At 38.0% G+C, this 16,285-nt stretch overlaps 1 protein-coding gene across 2 annotated transcripts; it reads right to left on the bottom strand.

The window, feature by feature from the left end:
* Nucleotides 1–520: 520 nt before the first annotated feature.
* On the bottom strand, nt 521–15,796 carry LOC140957776 (serine/threonine-protein phosphatase BSL3). Of its 2 annotated transcripts, XM_073415157.1 has the most exons (22): nt 15,014–15,795; nt 14,233–14,293; nt 14,027–14,105; nt 13,869–13,948; nt 13,651–13,745; nt 13,468–13,567; nt 11,002–11,071; nt 9,828–9,929; nt 9,041–9,122; nt 8,738–8,917; nt 7,829–8,102; nt 7,488–7,725; nt 7,213–7,383; nt 6,570–6,808; nt 5,165–5,249; nt 4,986–5,084; nt 4,707–4,906; nt 4,541–4,616; nt 1,486–1,621; nt 1,227–1,366; nt 1,059–1,122; nt 521–964 (listed from the first exon to the last, which is right to left on the bottom strand). In XM_073415157.1, exons 1-22 carry the CDS (start codon nt 15,420–15,422, stop codon nt 951–953), a joined length of 2,994 nt encoding a protein of 997 aa, XP_073271258.1. In that variant the 5' UTR covers nt 15,423–15,795; the 3' UTR covers nt 521–950. The 2 variants fall into 2 exon arrangements, with proteins under 2 accessions (XP_073271258.1, XP_073271257.1); XM_073415156.1 differs by having other exon boundaries at nt 521–1,122; nt 15,014–15,796.
* Between the last annotated feature and the right edge of the window lie 489 nt (nt 15,797–16,285).

The raw sequence follows: 16,285 nt of genomic DNA, 5'->3' as shown, positions 1-16,285 counted from the left end.
ATTCTCCTCATTTCAAGGGTTTCAACTCTGATCACCCCGAGAGCATTAGTGCATTGAATAAAAAAAAAAAAATTTTCCTCAGATAAGATAATGTGTGGACAAAAAATTGGACAAACATCCCCCAAACTTAGCAAAGCGAATTACAAATGGAAAATTTATATAACTTGCTATAATTAAATAGTTTCTCACACGTTTAGCTAAAAACGTCAAACAGTTTAACATGCATTTCAATAACTGAAGGCACCTTATAAATACCATCGCATCAAATCACTTCACAATGTATGTTTTAACCATCAACACATTTCAATTATTTCCGCAATAGAAGAATTTCTATCGAACAACAAAATTAATACCAAAGAAATATATATGGAAACCAATATTTAATAACACGACACACTATAATTCTAGAACTTCAAATGAAGCCCAAAGGCAAACAAGTTCAAAAACATTATATTTACCCGGAACACCAAGATTTGTAGTCATTCGATGCTCAAACACGTAGCTCAAATCAGGCACCCAGTTAATGCCAATGGCGAGATATCACCACACAACTTTTACATTACACGGAGTACAAACACGAATTACACAAGCCAACACGTCTATAATTCATAAACGACCAAGAAAATATGGACCTGATATATCTCACCGATTACGTATACAAAATACAAAATCATACACCTACATGGAGGACAAAAAATATATATAAAACTACCAAGAAATACCTATCCAATGAAGAAAATAACAAACATCGATTCTACCCGTCCGAGTATCATGTACAGAGGATGTCATTTGGAGACCATAACTCTTTCAGCGCCTCAATCAAGGGTGACTTGTGGAATTCAATCAACCAAGTCTCTTCTTCCGAAGGCCACTCAAGAGTGCATATCAGAAGCAAAAAGCCTTCATCTGAGGAATGTAGATCCACCAGGAACTCTCCATATAGCATCACGCTATGTACAAATCACTGGAAATTCCAGGTATTAACACAAGCCTGGAAGAAGTATAGGCAAGTATAGGAAAGAAATCTGGAAGCATAATCTAAATCCAAGCAAGAGAACCTCGGTCATTAGCAACTTGAGGACGGCCTCTAGTGGGTGTAGGTGGTCTGTTAGCATTGAGTTCCTATGTCCACAAACAGACACCATATCAATATCGGCATATAACAGCTTGTTTAGTCAAACAAAAGACGAGATTCAGAAAAGAGAAGTATGAGATAACTGAAGCACCTGCATCCACGTGTCTTCTATATGGTGTTCGGGAGAAGTCTCTGGAGATGAAATTGCAGGGGATAGTGGGTGAGTTAGTTTTGGAACAACAACTAAATCTCTGCCCAATACCAAGATAGCACCAGCATTATTTGCAGTACCTGAAAAAACAAACCAAGAAATAAACAAGTCAAACTTTAGAGGATAAAGTCGATGTACGAGCGAATATACATCCTATCATCATGTAAATCTAGTTAATATCTAGTGAATTAGGACATACCACAGTAGTTCGTCGCTGAGAAGAGAGTAATTAAATGCCCTTGTGCAAATCGTTCAAATCCATCCATCACGCATTCATGTGCTCGAACAATTAACTGAAGATCGTTGTTATTGCAAAATTCCATAACACGATCAGGCTGCGACAAAAAGAACAGGAATGAACGAAAAAGCATCAGCAACATTGCAGTTGCTGTTAAACATATGATGATGGGAGCGCCTTTCACACCGTGCTATTAAGAATAAACAAGAACATTATCTTATAACATCCAAACGGACCAGAAAGAGTCACTGAATTCAGGGTGTCATCGCAGACAATTTTTGTTGTTAAAAGGGGTAAAAAATAAGAAAGAAATTTGAAAGAAACAGCACTGCATGACCAACCTTGTTCAACCTGTTACGGCCCAGGGATATTGATCTGGTTATGGGACAATTAACAGGTTTATCGTATAGATCGGTGATCCCTTTATAGGTTTTGCGTCCCTTTTTCCCTATTGTGGTGAATGTAGTGAAGGCTCATTAATGAGAGACCCCTTCTATCTTGTAATGCTCTTTAGAAGGAAATTTCTTGATATTTTTATAATTATAATTTGCTTGCATTTATACAAAAGTTCTGACCAACAATGACGGAAAGTTCTCCTAAACTTAAGACCCCTGATTTAATTAACAATAATAGAGGATTTCCTAAAATGAACATTACTTAATCTCCTATCTAAAATTTTCCCAAACTATACTGAATTATCCTTGCTTGAAAGCAGAAAATTAAATAAAAGTTTATCGAGGGATGGGTTTTCCTAAATTTCTCCCACGTGTACTGCTGATAAATATCTTCTAATGTGCTCGGGCTCTTGGTTGGGCTGCTAGAACCATTACATCAATTCCCTCCTGGAATACGTGTCTGCGCACAAACACGAGCGCGGGGAACCAAACGGCTGCAAACATCACTGTTTCCAGGGTCGTCTTCCAAGCAGTTAACATCTTGAGTCAAGCCAAAATAATTTTTTACACTGATGCCCGCCATTACATATTTCATTAGAGTTGAAACTGAGACCATTGGCCCTCCTTTCCTCCATTTCAATTCTGATTAGTCTCTTCACAAATGGAGGTTTCGAAGAATTAGCTCCTAGTGCACTGCTGATAAATATCTTTTAATGTGTTTGGACTCTTGGTTGGACCACTAGAACCATTACATCACTTCCCTCCTGGAAAACGTGTTAGCCCACAAACACGAGAGCCGGGAACCAAACGGCTTCAAATGTCACAGTTTCCAGGGTCGTCTTCCAAGCAGTTAACATCTTCGATTCCTTCAAGCCAAAATATTTTTTTACATTAATGGTCTCGATTATATATTTCATCAGAGTTGAAACAGAGACCCTCCTTTCCTCCATTTCATTTCTGCTTAGCCTCTTGACAAATGGGGGTTTCGAAGAATCAGCTGCTGGCTGCTTTGGTGCTTTGTTAAAAATTATGATTCTCTTTCATAGAGTCTCGCAAGGCTCATTGCACCAGTAAGATCAGGAGGATGTTGCAGCTCAACTATTATGGTGATTTGTTCCTGGATCCCTCTAATAAATATCTGACCTCTTGTTCATTGGTCAAAGAACTGGCTCGAGCGGCTAATTGCTCAAAGCTGTGTTGGCAATCATCTACCATTCCATCTTGGTGCAATTTGGACAATTCCCCCAGGTGTCGGTAATCATCTACCATTACATTGAGTTTTAAATTCTTCACCACGTAAATTTTGGCGGTCACGCTCTATTTTCAAGAACCAGAGCTGGCTGTCTCCATCTAAATGGAAAGAAGCCAACCCGAGCCATCCTAGGGAATTGGATAGGCCGTCATATTTTAGGAAATCCAACTTCGATAATGCGAGACTGGTGAATGGATCTCCTCTCCCTGGTGGTCCATGTGTGAGCTGCTGGAAGGATTCATGGACCTTGCTTCTCCCCTCCTTTGTAGAGAGCTCCACCTTCATATGTGACAAGTTTCTAGATAATGCCACAAGTTGAACGGTGAATGCTTGCTGTCGCTATTCATCTGTAACTTGGTCCTCTTGATATGCCTTGAGAAACACTTCAAACTGTTGTAGGAGTGGGCTGTAATCGCCCATGGTTGTTGGCTCTGACACCAGTTTGGTATGGCGCAGGGATATTTATCGGGTTATGGCACAATTGACAGGCTTATCATACAGATCGGTGATCGCTTTAGAGGTTTTGCATCCCTTTTTCCCTATTGCGATGAATGTGGTGAGGGCTTGTCAATGGCTTAACCCTTCGATCTCGTATCTCGTAATACTCTTTAGAAGGAAATTTCTTGTTATTTTTTATTCATCATAACTGGCATGCATTTATACAAAAGTTCTGACCAACACTAATGGAAAGTTCTCCTTGAACTTAAGACCCCTAATTTAATTCAATAATAAAGGAAGATTTCCTAGAATGAAGACTCCTTAATCTCCTACCTAATTTATTCCTAAATTATAGTGAATTATCCTTGTTTGAAAGCAGAAAAAATTAGAAGTTTATCGACAGAAATTAACTAGGGTTTTCCGAAATTTCTCAGATGGGTACTGCTAATAAATATATTTTAATGTGCTTGGAATTTTTATTGTTGTAAATTGAAAGTCTCTTTCAACTAATGTTTCCAAAACACGAGTTTTCCTGGCTTGCAAGAAAGACACCATTAAATTCGAACCTGAAACTAGAGGATTATCAAACCTATGGTTTATATCATTATTTGACAAAAATAATATGCACAATATTCACAACACAAGGACCCATCCAATTTGCCTGACTCTAAAAGCTAAAATGTAGTATGGGATGAGCTTGGCCAAAGAAGAATTCTGCAACTATAAAATGACAAAAAGGGAACAAGCAAAAAAATGCTAGAACAAATAAATTGGCATATTTGCATGCAAACACAAAAGCATAGCATGAACAGTGGGAGGAAGAAGTTCCAAAAGTGGAAAATTCTTTAGGTACGCCAGGGTATTAGAAGCAACCCTGTTCACTACAAGTTATGACTGAACAATGTGGGAAACTGTCGAGAGAGGCACCTACCCCAAAGGTAACCAAACCAGGACCTCTTGCATTCGGCCGCAGTCCTTCCACACTGTCGTTTTCAGTGGGATCGGACCTACAATGATAGATTCATATTAACACCGCCTCATACAGAATTTTGGAACGAGGACACGAATTAAAAATACAAGAACAGACATGAACTAACCACAACAAGTCCATTAGAACAATGGAACCTGCTTCCATTGTGATTGGCCGCTGAATATTCTCGATCTGTTCCATATGGTTTATTGATCTCCCAATACCACCATGCATGCAAATAATTTTTTTCTCAATCAATGCAGCCAGAGGAAGCCAATTAAACAGTCGGTTTATACGATGCCAGGTCCATATTCCATCTCTCTCACCCTGCCCGTGATACAACCATAAGGTTCACATTTTGTTCCAAATAACAATGCAAAACCAAAAAGAGTTAACGACATTTCACCATGCGTTCTATACACTCAATTCGAAAGCCAAAAAGCGCATTGATATCTGCAGCTTCATGATTGCCACGAATCAAATGTATTTGATGGAGATGCTCAACCTAAAATAGATTAACAGTTCACATTAAAGCAGGGCATTGAGGGTAGGGGTCGATGCAGCACTTGAAAGTAATTCAGGCACCTTTAAAGCCAGGAGAAGGGTTATGGTCTCCAAGCTGTGTTGACCACGATCAACATAATCTCCCAAGAAGAGATAATCAATGTATCTGATGGGCGCCCATAACAGTCAGAATCCAATGGAAACAAACTCCTCGAGAGTCAATTAGACAGAGAGCGGCAATATCATTAAAATTATTTACGGGCTTGCCAGATGTCAATTATATACTTAGCACCGTATGAAACATCACACAATGTGTTCCATTAGATTTAACTCATCAAAAGCACCATTATCGCAAAACAATGCTGACAAATTTGTGAAACACTTTTAACCTTTTTGACAAAACCACTGAGCTGCATTCTAAAGCAGGTAAACCGTTTTCACAAAATTATCGAGAACAGAAGGCAAATAGCATGAACACATCAATGGATTAGTACGGATATCAGATTCCACAAAGAAACAAAGAAAACATTCCCATTACCTGTAGTGCGTGGTTAATCTATTTTCATATCTTCTACCAAATATCCTTTCAGTTATTCACATTCCACTATAGCCAACTATATTTAAAATATTTATAATGTTTACCATAGATTGAAAAGGTAAGATCAAGCGAAGGAAGTTAATCAACATTGATACTACTTTTCCATTCCACGGTCTGCAACAAAATATCCTTGAACCCATATATGCTGAAGCAGATTCAACGTGGACAAATGCAGATTCTTTAACAGAATTTCACTATCATGCAACAACCAAAGGCCCCGATCAGGCTAATGGTAAAGCAAGCAATTAAAATGGGAATACTGAGGCTCGACATCAGAACAAGAATTCAGGAGGTCCTTTTGGAAAGGAAATAAACATAAAATCGCAGATGCAGTCCATCACAAAGGTACTCATTAAGGAGGGATGATAGTAATAACAATTCCAACACTTAGTTATGTACCCATGTGAACAGAACCTGACAACAGGTACCATCAAAGTTGCTTAATAAATTATTGATGAAATAAAAATCATATTTCAGATGTTTCCATAGCATCATTAAAAGGAAAATACCTGTGAAGCAAAAACATCAGGTATGAGATGAGAAAATGGGAAATGTTGCTTATGGTTTAGGAAGTTACAAGCCCTAATTCTAATAGTAGGCAGTGTTTATATTAGATTACAGAAATGAATACATCACTGAGAAAACCAAGGTGAGTTACATAAACTAAATTTTAAACATGACTACCAATCCGAAAGTACATGCGATAACATAAGAGGTCACATAAATTTTGACAGCCTATACAAATTTCATCGTAAAAATAGTCACAAAAGAGACATCAATAAAGATGTCTATCAGCAAGCAATTTAGACAACAAACAAAACAACTTTCTAATAAATTAATTGGGTCGGTATTCTAGAGCAAGGATTAAGATGTGAGAGCAAAACTTACGCAATATCACCAGCAGTTGAAGGGGATCCATACTCATCAAAAAGACGCATGAGATCCCCAAACTGCCCATGCAAATCCCCAAATATTTTAATAGGAGCCTTCAGCTGCAATACACTAGGCTCGCTGGCAAATATCCTCTCAGCACTATCACAGAGATCAGCAATCTCATTGCAATCCAAGAAAAATTGCCGCCGAACTGGAGGCTTCCAACCGCGAGGTTTCAAAAGGTGAGCAATCACCTGAGGAAGAAGCAGAGCTAGACCATGAGGCTTCTTCATAACCTTTTAATACCAAACAAAGTATCTACGGCACAAAGTTCATTATCCTAATTTAGCAACCAAAAACCTATAATAAAAAAGCTACATAAATTATTTAAAACAAATTTACGAACCAACCCAGACATGAAAAATGTAACCATGCGATTGACTTTTAGTACATTCACATTTTAAAGAAAATAAACTCCCTCTTATGCCGTCAAATGCACTTTGACTGCATCATAAATTATCCGATTGATCAAACATGGCATCCAACATTATAGCTACGGAATCTAAAGCGGATGAAGGAAGCAATATCATTGATCAATAATTTAATTCAGAACTCGTCACCAACATCCGCACATAGAGTCGTGAGGATGCCAGACTACCTTCTTCGGTACACTGTTAATGGACATTTGGCGGTCCAATAGTTTCCTAGCTGCTGTTGCACTTTCTGGAGTACCATAACTAACCCGCCTGCCTTCATTTTCAAATTGATCAATTGGCAGCTGCCTAACCATACCACCTAAAGCACCGCCAGTTTCTGCAGCTACAACAACCTGCAAATGTAATGACAAAAATGGAATAAATTATAGGCAACTAAAACAGAGGTGATATATAAAATGGACATAAGCAATATATTTTAAGTATCATAGTTACTGACGGCACGATGATGAAGCCTAACTCCAGCTGGGACAGAAATATTTGAATCAGCTGAATCAGGTTTGATCAAGGAAGATATCTGTTTTCCACTAGGGGTTGCCTCTGCCCCACGATCTCTATCTAGCAGTTCAACTTCCCCGTTAATTTGTCGAGCTTTAGCAGCTGCTAACGTAGCACTAATAGCCTCTGCTTCTGCTGCCGCTGCCTCAACTAAGTATTCAACACCTCTGCTTAGTCTCCTGTGTGAGATACTCTATTTATTATAAAGCACTTGAAGCAACCAGCATAGTCGAATTTATGAGCAAAATATACACAATGGATAAAATACAAATATAGTTTTACCGGGAACCTTGGAGCATTGCATTTTCTGTACTTATATCTGTATACATATCACCATTTACAGGGGTAGCAACAGGACTTCCTACCACAACTGAACTATCAGTATCTTCATCAGGCACTGATGCCCTGGTTCGATCATCATTGAATCCATATCTTCCTTGTAGCCTTGCTTGTTGCATATTGGATGAGGCAGCTGCTGCAGCTGCATGTGAAGCTGCACTTGTCGTTTCAGCAGCAGCCAAGTCTTCAGCAACAAGCAAATCATCAAGCAAAACCCCTAAAGCAATAACCATTCCAATTGTTAATAAAAGTTAACACCACATCCAACTGCATACTAAACTAGCAAAATTGTGTCAGGAGCAATATCCGCTATAAAGTTCTGGATCAGGGATTGAAAAACCAGAAACACAAAAATAATTTGCAACAAAATCTAGCATTTGATTCCAAGTTACAAGTAGCAGATGATGAGATTTTTAAAGGCCATCAATATTGCTTTAACACGAGAAATGTTCTGAGATGGAACATAGTAATAGAAAATTGCGTTTCAACAAACTTCTCAGCAAGCCACTAGTAGAAAGCAACTTAGCTAACAAGACTGCAGCAGTTCTTCGTTGTTTCAGTTTTTTATCATCACACACTACAAAAATTTAACTTATTTTGAACACATGGAAAGATGAACGCAAGGCGATCATTTACCGTGAATAAATCAACAAACAAAACCAATTACTTCATTCACATTTGTTTCAAATAAAGTACACAGAAACACCGGAAACAAATGCAAGCCTAGCCACAGTGTTTCACGTGATCCATTATTCTTAAGAGCTTGAGCAAAATAACCAACCAATAATCCCTGGTGTGAACTCCCGCAAAAATAATGAAAAAAATTAATTACTTAGCGATACAATGTCTCACCACCACGTAGTCCCCCATATATGAAGATCAAGTCACCAACAGCAGCAGACGCATGTCTACACCGCCTCGTCAATTCAACTGCTGCATCCCCACCAGCAGCATCGGCACTATATCTGCCAGTTCTGGGACTTGTAACAACAGAGTTTGTGTCACACCAAACTCCTGCTGCAGTATCCAATACTGCAAAAGGGATAAAATATCGAAAGATCATTTCAACACAAATGAACTTGAGATTTATTTTGAGATAAAGTAACTTTTGGTAGGTGATAGAAATTAACATATAAAACATGTATTGAAAAATACCAGCAACGCTTGATGAGTCCTCTACCATGCGTCCGCCGCCAAGTGCCCCTCCAGATACATGAAGGCGCGCATTAACAAAAACCTAAAAAGACGATATAAACAGTAAGTTTTCACCACAGAATAACAGGACCAATAACCCTTGTTTCTCAATGATAAAAATCAGTGTTCTAAAACTCAGGCTAGGCGGCGCACCGAAAAGGTGCTAAGCCGCCAGCCTAGGTAGCAAGGGTGCCTAGGCGTTTAGAGTTTTTTTGAGAATTTTTTTTGGGATTTAATTTTTGAAAGTCCAATTAAACCAGAACATGATACAAAGAATTATAGGTTTCTGTTTTTAATTTTTTGGGATTGAATGCCCATTAAAACCTGTTGGTTTGCACTTGCCCTAACACATCACTGTCATCTTCTTTGTCTGCTTACTTCTGCGCCCATAAGAAAATCGAACCAGCCCTAAAGTTAAATTTTTACTTTATTTTCTTTTTTCTTGCATTGCCTGTTATCCTAACTGCCTTAAGCAGAAGAAGCGGGAGGAATAAACCAGGTGTCAATTGGATTTTAACAAAGTTTGGTCTGAAAGTTATTCTAAGAACCATTACAAGTCTCTTGATACCGTGGAATCCGCTTACCGGCGCCTAGGCAGGCCTAGGCTCTAGGTGCTAGTCTAGCGTCCGACTGAAGCCTAGCGAATTTTAGAACTTTGATAAAAAAAAAACAAACAAACTAACTAACTAACTAACTAACTAACTAACTAAAACTCTCTTTTTCTTGACTAATTAAATAAAGAGCTTACTGCTGCGTGTTGATATCTGGGAGATGGTGACACCCCAGGCGCAATGGCCCATTCCCAACGACCATCTCTGTGTTTGGCCAGGCCATATGCACTAGCCAGTGGCTGCGTGATATCATTTAGAGAAGAGCAGTAAACAAAAAGACAAGAAACATCAAAAATTACTGTTAAGGAGATTATTAGGTTGTGATTGAAGAACAAAAGGATTGTTACGCCCTTCTCCTGTTTTTTTTTTCATTTTTTCGGAAGGATTTTAATAAGAATCTGATTAGAAAAGGGTACAATAGTAAAAGCATACTGTTTTCTAAGGAATTGTTTAATTGTGGCTTAGAGATCAGGCAAAATAGGAGTGCTCCACTATCAATTAATACGAGTGCAATCTTGCAGACCCCAGATTTTGAGTTGTACTATTTTTATGCAACCATATTGGATATTACCGGATATGTAAATAATCAGATTCTAGTTCTGCACAAGAAACAAAACCTAAAAGGATAAAGTTATTGTCTACCTTTAGCAAAAATGTAATATTAGCCCTTACTCGGAACAATCAGAAATAGAACTACATTAATTGCTTTGATGATTCGTAAAGAATCTATAAAATAAAGAAACAATGATCAAGGTGCTAAATCTACCAGTTAATATAAACAAAAATTACATCCTATAACAGACATTACAAAATCTTCAGCCATGTAAGCATCTGTTATTTTTTCTTTTACATAAGACAATTGCTTCGGGTATTTAAAAAAGATATTAATCATCCTTCTTGGGATAGAGTACAAAAGACAGAACCAAACAGCAGAAATACAGCGCCATTAAAGTTGCAGATACAACCATTGAGATTTCCCAATTTTTTGATCTTAAGTAAACTTCTTGTGGAAAAGGTACAAGTTATTTTTTACTAGAATATATTCCACAACACTTACCCAGGGCATTGTTTTATATGGGAAACAAGAGCATGCGAGCAAAGTATTAGAGACTATATTCCCTTAGTCTAAGAAAACCATATCTAAGATCCACATGCTTTTAAGAAAATATTATGATAGAACAAGGAAATAAAGCAAACAAAATAGTTTATAGAGGTAAAAAACAAATCCATGTGACAACAAACTAAATAAAGCAAGAATAAGCCAACCCCTTAAAACATGATGAAACAATTATTGCCGGAAATCACACTAACCACACTATTTGCATCCCTCCCACCACAGAGTAAAAGAAGACCATCAGAACGTGCGCTCGCAGTTGCATACCTAGTCAACACATGAGCAAGGTGAATGATCAATGAGTGAACAGAAAAATAATGCAACTGAACCACATTCATACCACAATCCTCCACTTAAAAACAGAAAGAAGCTGCTTTTCATGAAAAATAAATTCCACATTAGCATTAAGACTGAGTACACCAAATAGAGCAGACACAGGCGAATAGCACATTACATATGCAAGCACAAAATATTATTAGCTAGAGAGAAAACGAACAAATAGAAAACCACAACTTGTTAGTAAGACAAGATCAATGAGAAATTAAAAAAAAAGTATATACCAAGAAGCCAAGAATGACGGCACTTCCAGTTGCCATAGAACTTTTCAACTAGCAAAGACCAGAACCAAAAACAACTGTGCAAGTTACATTAAAAAATATTCTAAGACAAAACGAAAACAGGAAATATAATTTGATTGCTCTAATCCCTAAATCAAAGAATGCCTCCAAAGTCCATGATTTTCGAGCAACATCGCGTTGCTCTATCTTTTACAAGATCATTTCGAAAATTCTCACTAATCAGCTTAGCACTGTCATGGAGCAACTTATTGATAGTTCTCAAGTTGTGTTCATTCAAGATAGGTCCATTGTGGATAGCATACATTTGGCCCGAGATTTACTTCTTCATTATGCTAAGAAACACATCTCTCCAAAATGAACTTTGAAAGTGGATTTACAAAAAGCCTATGATACCATACATTGGGATTATATTAGAAAGACAATGACTTGGTTACACTTTCCAGGGAAATTTATTGATTGGGTTATGGAATGTGTCACCACCACCTGTTTCTCGATATCCATTAACGGGCAGCTTCATGGTTTCTTCCTAGGGGCAAGAGGCCTCCGACAGGGTGCCCTCTCAATCCCCTTTTCCGTTTGTTATTTGCTTAGAGGGATTGAAAAGGAAGCTTAACTCTCTAGGAAGAGAGCCGAGTTTCAATCATCGTCGCAAATGTGCTCTTTTGAATATCACACATTTGACCTATGTTGATGTTCTGCTACTTTTTTCAAGGAGATATGTGGATAGTGTTCAGAAAATTACAGTGTGTCTGGATGAGTTTGGGCGAACAGGTGGGTGGAGAGCCAGCGCACTCAAATCAAACATTTATTCAGCAGGTGCGGATGTTTTGGTAAGTGAAGAAATATTGCAGATTATGGGCTTTCTGGTAGGGGTTAGCAACTGAAAAGTTTTTTGTCGCCAATTATAGTGTTCCGATATACAGTATGTCAAAGAGTATTAGAGCACGGCCAAGAAACATCTTGTCTTACGCATGCAAACTTGAGTTCATAAGGGCTGTCATCCAAGAGATAGAATGCTTCTTGCTTCAGATTCTACTCTTTAGGTATCATTGACAAAATTTACTCGTTGTGTAAGAAATTCATGTGGACAAGTAACCATCCACTGATTGTCTGGTCAACTTTTTGTGTATCAAAAGAAAACAGTGGAATGGGATTATGGGATTTGAGGTCGTGGAATAATGCTCTACTTGCCAAGACATTGTGAAAAAAACACAGAACGAAAGATACCTTGTGGATCAGATAAATAAATCAAGTTTTTTTCCTGGGGGAGAAGTAAAAATCTTTTAGATCCGTAATGAGATTTCGATGCATGGCTCGGTGGATGACTATATACGGTTGTTGAGAGGTTGGTTTAATGGAAAGAATGATATGCACAAAGCCTATGGTGTTTTTGCACAAATTATGTTAACTGGCCTTGGAAGTCATATGTATGGTTGTTTGCTCATCACTTAGAGGAATAATAAATGTTTTCCAATTTCTTTTAAGTTCCTTTCAATGGTCTAGTACACATAAGGATAATAGCAAAACAAAAGGAAAGTGCATGAACTAAAAGAAGTAAACAATATGCATACAAGACCGGAGAAAAGGTCATCAAGCAAGAACAAGGCCGCAAGTTTTCAGGAATAGTGGCTTGTCTATTTAATTAAGACCGGATTTTGTTGTGTTAAACCTTTTGAATATAGAGCCTCAAACACCTCAAAAGTTTTCGTTCAAAAGGGGCAGAAACTTAGCATGCTTCCATCGACATACATAAACTATTTCAACCATCAATTGCAATAAACATTTATAGAGACTCACAAAGACACTACATATTAACAATTATAATGAAACATGCTGCGTTAAAATTTCTAGAAACAAAATAAAAGTGTGAACAAAGATAGTATCACATCAAATAATATTCCTGCCTATCCAAATAACATAATCATATGAAAACTTAATTTAATACAAAAATCATATCCAAATGTAAGATGAAGCACTAGAATATAAAGTACTCAAGTGAAACAATGCTAAAGCAAGAGTGAATATAAAAGGTAATAAAAAATCTAAACATTTACTCAAGTCTACGAGAAAGTATCTGGAGCTCACATGCACGGAGGTGGACCTTCGCCCTCAGGTTCCAGTTTACGCCATTCATATGGCTTAGCAGCAGTGTCCAGAGCCCATACATCAGCTAAAGGCCTCTTTCCTAATAAGCATGCACAGATATATTGAACAACAGATAGTACAAAGCAGAAAGGGGGAAATGACCAAACACAGCATGATACCAACCATCATTTCCGCCAATCGCCATGAGATATCGTTGCCCCACCAAAGCCATTACATGACCATATCGAGGTCCTGGTCCAGGGCCTTGAACCACAACCCTAACAGAAATTTCAGCCCACAATTATTTAACAGATGAAATTGTCAGAATGAGTGCAACAATTACTCACAAGCTAATGTGCCAAACATGCATAAATTCACTTTTCATGAGAAAAAGGACTAACCTATGCCATCTTGGCCGTTGTTGCGTAAGGTCGAGAACATGAAGATCTTCTGCCGACAAACCAGCTGGACCAATTCCACCCTATGAAGACGAACATTGAAGCATGATATATATCCAAATCACACGTCAGTATTTAAACATCATTATGCATCAACATACCTGAATAACAACCATTGTACCCACAGCAGTTGCCACGTGAGCTGCCCTAGGTGTTGGTGGTTCTCCAATTGGTGTGACTCTGCTTGTAGTAGAGCCCCATGTCACAATTATGAAAGTTCAAACTAAGAGAAACAGCAAGCAAGCCAGGAAAAAGCAATCAATGAAACATAAAGGTTCCAAATAGATGAATAATCGATGCATCTCACCGAAGCCATTTATTTGCCAACACATCGTAAGAATGAACATCAGCAGTAGCCCCTGCTAATCCTGTAAATAAATGCACGCTTAAATATCATTAGCATCCCTATAACAAGGTAATAACTCATTTTAACTATTAAGATTAGCATAACATCATAAATCATAGATATTGTTCACCAATGAAGATTTATAAATTTATATGCCAGGGAAAAATGTTTGCCTATGAACTGAAACAATTTTCAGCAAACACAAAGAGGAAGTTCACTCTTGGCTCAATAGAAAATAGAGTTGATAACATTCTGCGGAGCAACTATAATTTAAATGTGTGTCAAAATCTATAACCCTGCAAAGTAATTGAAGATAAAACAGATGTTCTTCACCTCATCATCACAATCGACAAATCTCAAAGCAAGCAGGTACACTTAACACAAGCAAGAAGAAGACTATTCTAGAAAATTGCAGCAAATAAACTCCCCCTTGATCTCCACTGTCTCAGCTAGAAGAGTCAATTGACTTTTCATTTCCTAATTTACCACACTATATTTGACGCAAGTAAAAAATCACTGAGGCACCTTACAACAATAATCCAAGAGACTAAAGAAAAGGTTAAAACTCTAAAACTTCCCAAAAAATTAAATAGTTAAATGCTATTCAAATACAATCAAGCTAAACATAAAACCAGTATTCGGTGAAAAACATCATCTTCCTATAGTTCAAACAAGGGAAACAGGAAATTAATCCAAAAAAAAAAAAAAAATCATCTATAATTTCTAGGTTGAAAAAGCATACGAATTCCCGCACTTCCGGCAGAGGATGGAGTTCCAGATGCGGAATTCCCTTCAAGAGCCGTAGCCCCGCCGAACAGAATCAATCTAGGGCCAAGATACCCTGGACTCCCCTCCTCCCCGACAGCTGGAACAGCTGTCAGGGTGTGGCCACACCGAGGCCCTGGACCGTCCTCCTTCTTCTCAATTACGGCATTAACCACGCTGTAATTAGGGGCGCAGCGAGGCCCCGCCAGCAACGCTCCACCACCACCACTACTACTATTACTAACACTGTTGTTAGCATCACTTTGCTGCTGCTGCACATGTAACGAGGACTGGGACTCCGTATGCTGGTCCTCACCATTAGCAGTGATTGCCTGCTCCGACGGATCGTGATCGTTGTCAGCAGCCACAGCAGAATCCACGTCCATTTCTTACTAAAAACCCTAAACTTCAAAGCCTTGCTACAAGATCGGAGCTTGAATTCTCAAAAATTTGCATTATAGAAAACCACTAATGAAAAGCCCTATCTCGGACCCTCCAAATTCCACCGAATAAATGAAATTCCCTTATAAAAAGCTTTCCTTTGAATCGGCGACGAGGAATACAGACGAGACACGGCCAATCCAATTCGGAGTACACACGTCCACTCTCAATCCAAACACTATACTTTCTCTCTCTGCATATGTGTGTGTGTATATATATATCTATTGTGTATCTCTCTCTCTCTCTCTTCAGAAAGAGCGACGGAGAGAAAGAAATTCCTTTCGATATTTTTCCGCTGTTATTTTATTGACTACCGTAGACTTAACACGACCGGCGGCGGCATTTAACTATATTTCGAATAGCAAATTTAAACTATGTTACAATTACCAAAGAAGAAAGTTCAAACAATGGGTTCTACCTGTACATCAGTATATTGTACGTTGAAAAATTAATTACTGCGCCACATAGGGATGAGCATAGTTTGATTAAAACCGAAATAATTGATCGAACATAAAAATTCGGTTTAAATGGTTCGGTTTTATCGGTTTTCGGCCGGTTACGGTTTCAAAATAAAAAAAATTTGGCTTTTCGGTTCGGTTTACGGTTTTGATCTCCAGAAAACCGAAATAACCGAACCGGTCATATTATATTTAACTATAGGACTTTTTGTATAATGGGCTAATAAATGAGGAAGATTTTTGTTAGTTTCAGTAAGTTTATATATATTTAAGTTATGCTTCAAGATTGTGATTCATAATCACCATTGTGATGAATTTAACGTCATTTTTGTTTCTAATTTTGCAAAACA

This window comes from Primulina huaijiensis, chromosome 14 (genome assembly GCF_012295235.1).
Source record: "Primulina huaijiensis isolate GDHJ02 chromosome 14, ASM1229523v2, whole genome shotgun sequence".
Lineage (NCBI taxonomy): Eukaryota > Viridiplantae > Streptophyta > Magnoliopsida > Lamiales > Gesneriaceae > Primulina > Primulina huaijiensis.
This window is presented reverse-complemented; position numbering and strand designations above follow the sequence as displayed.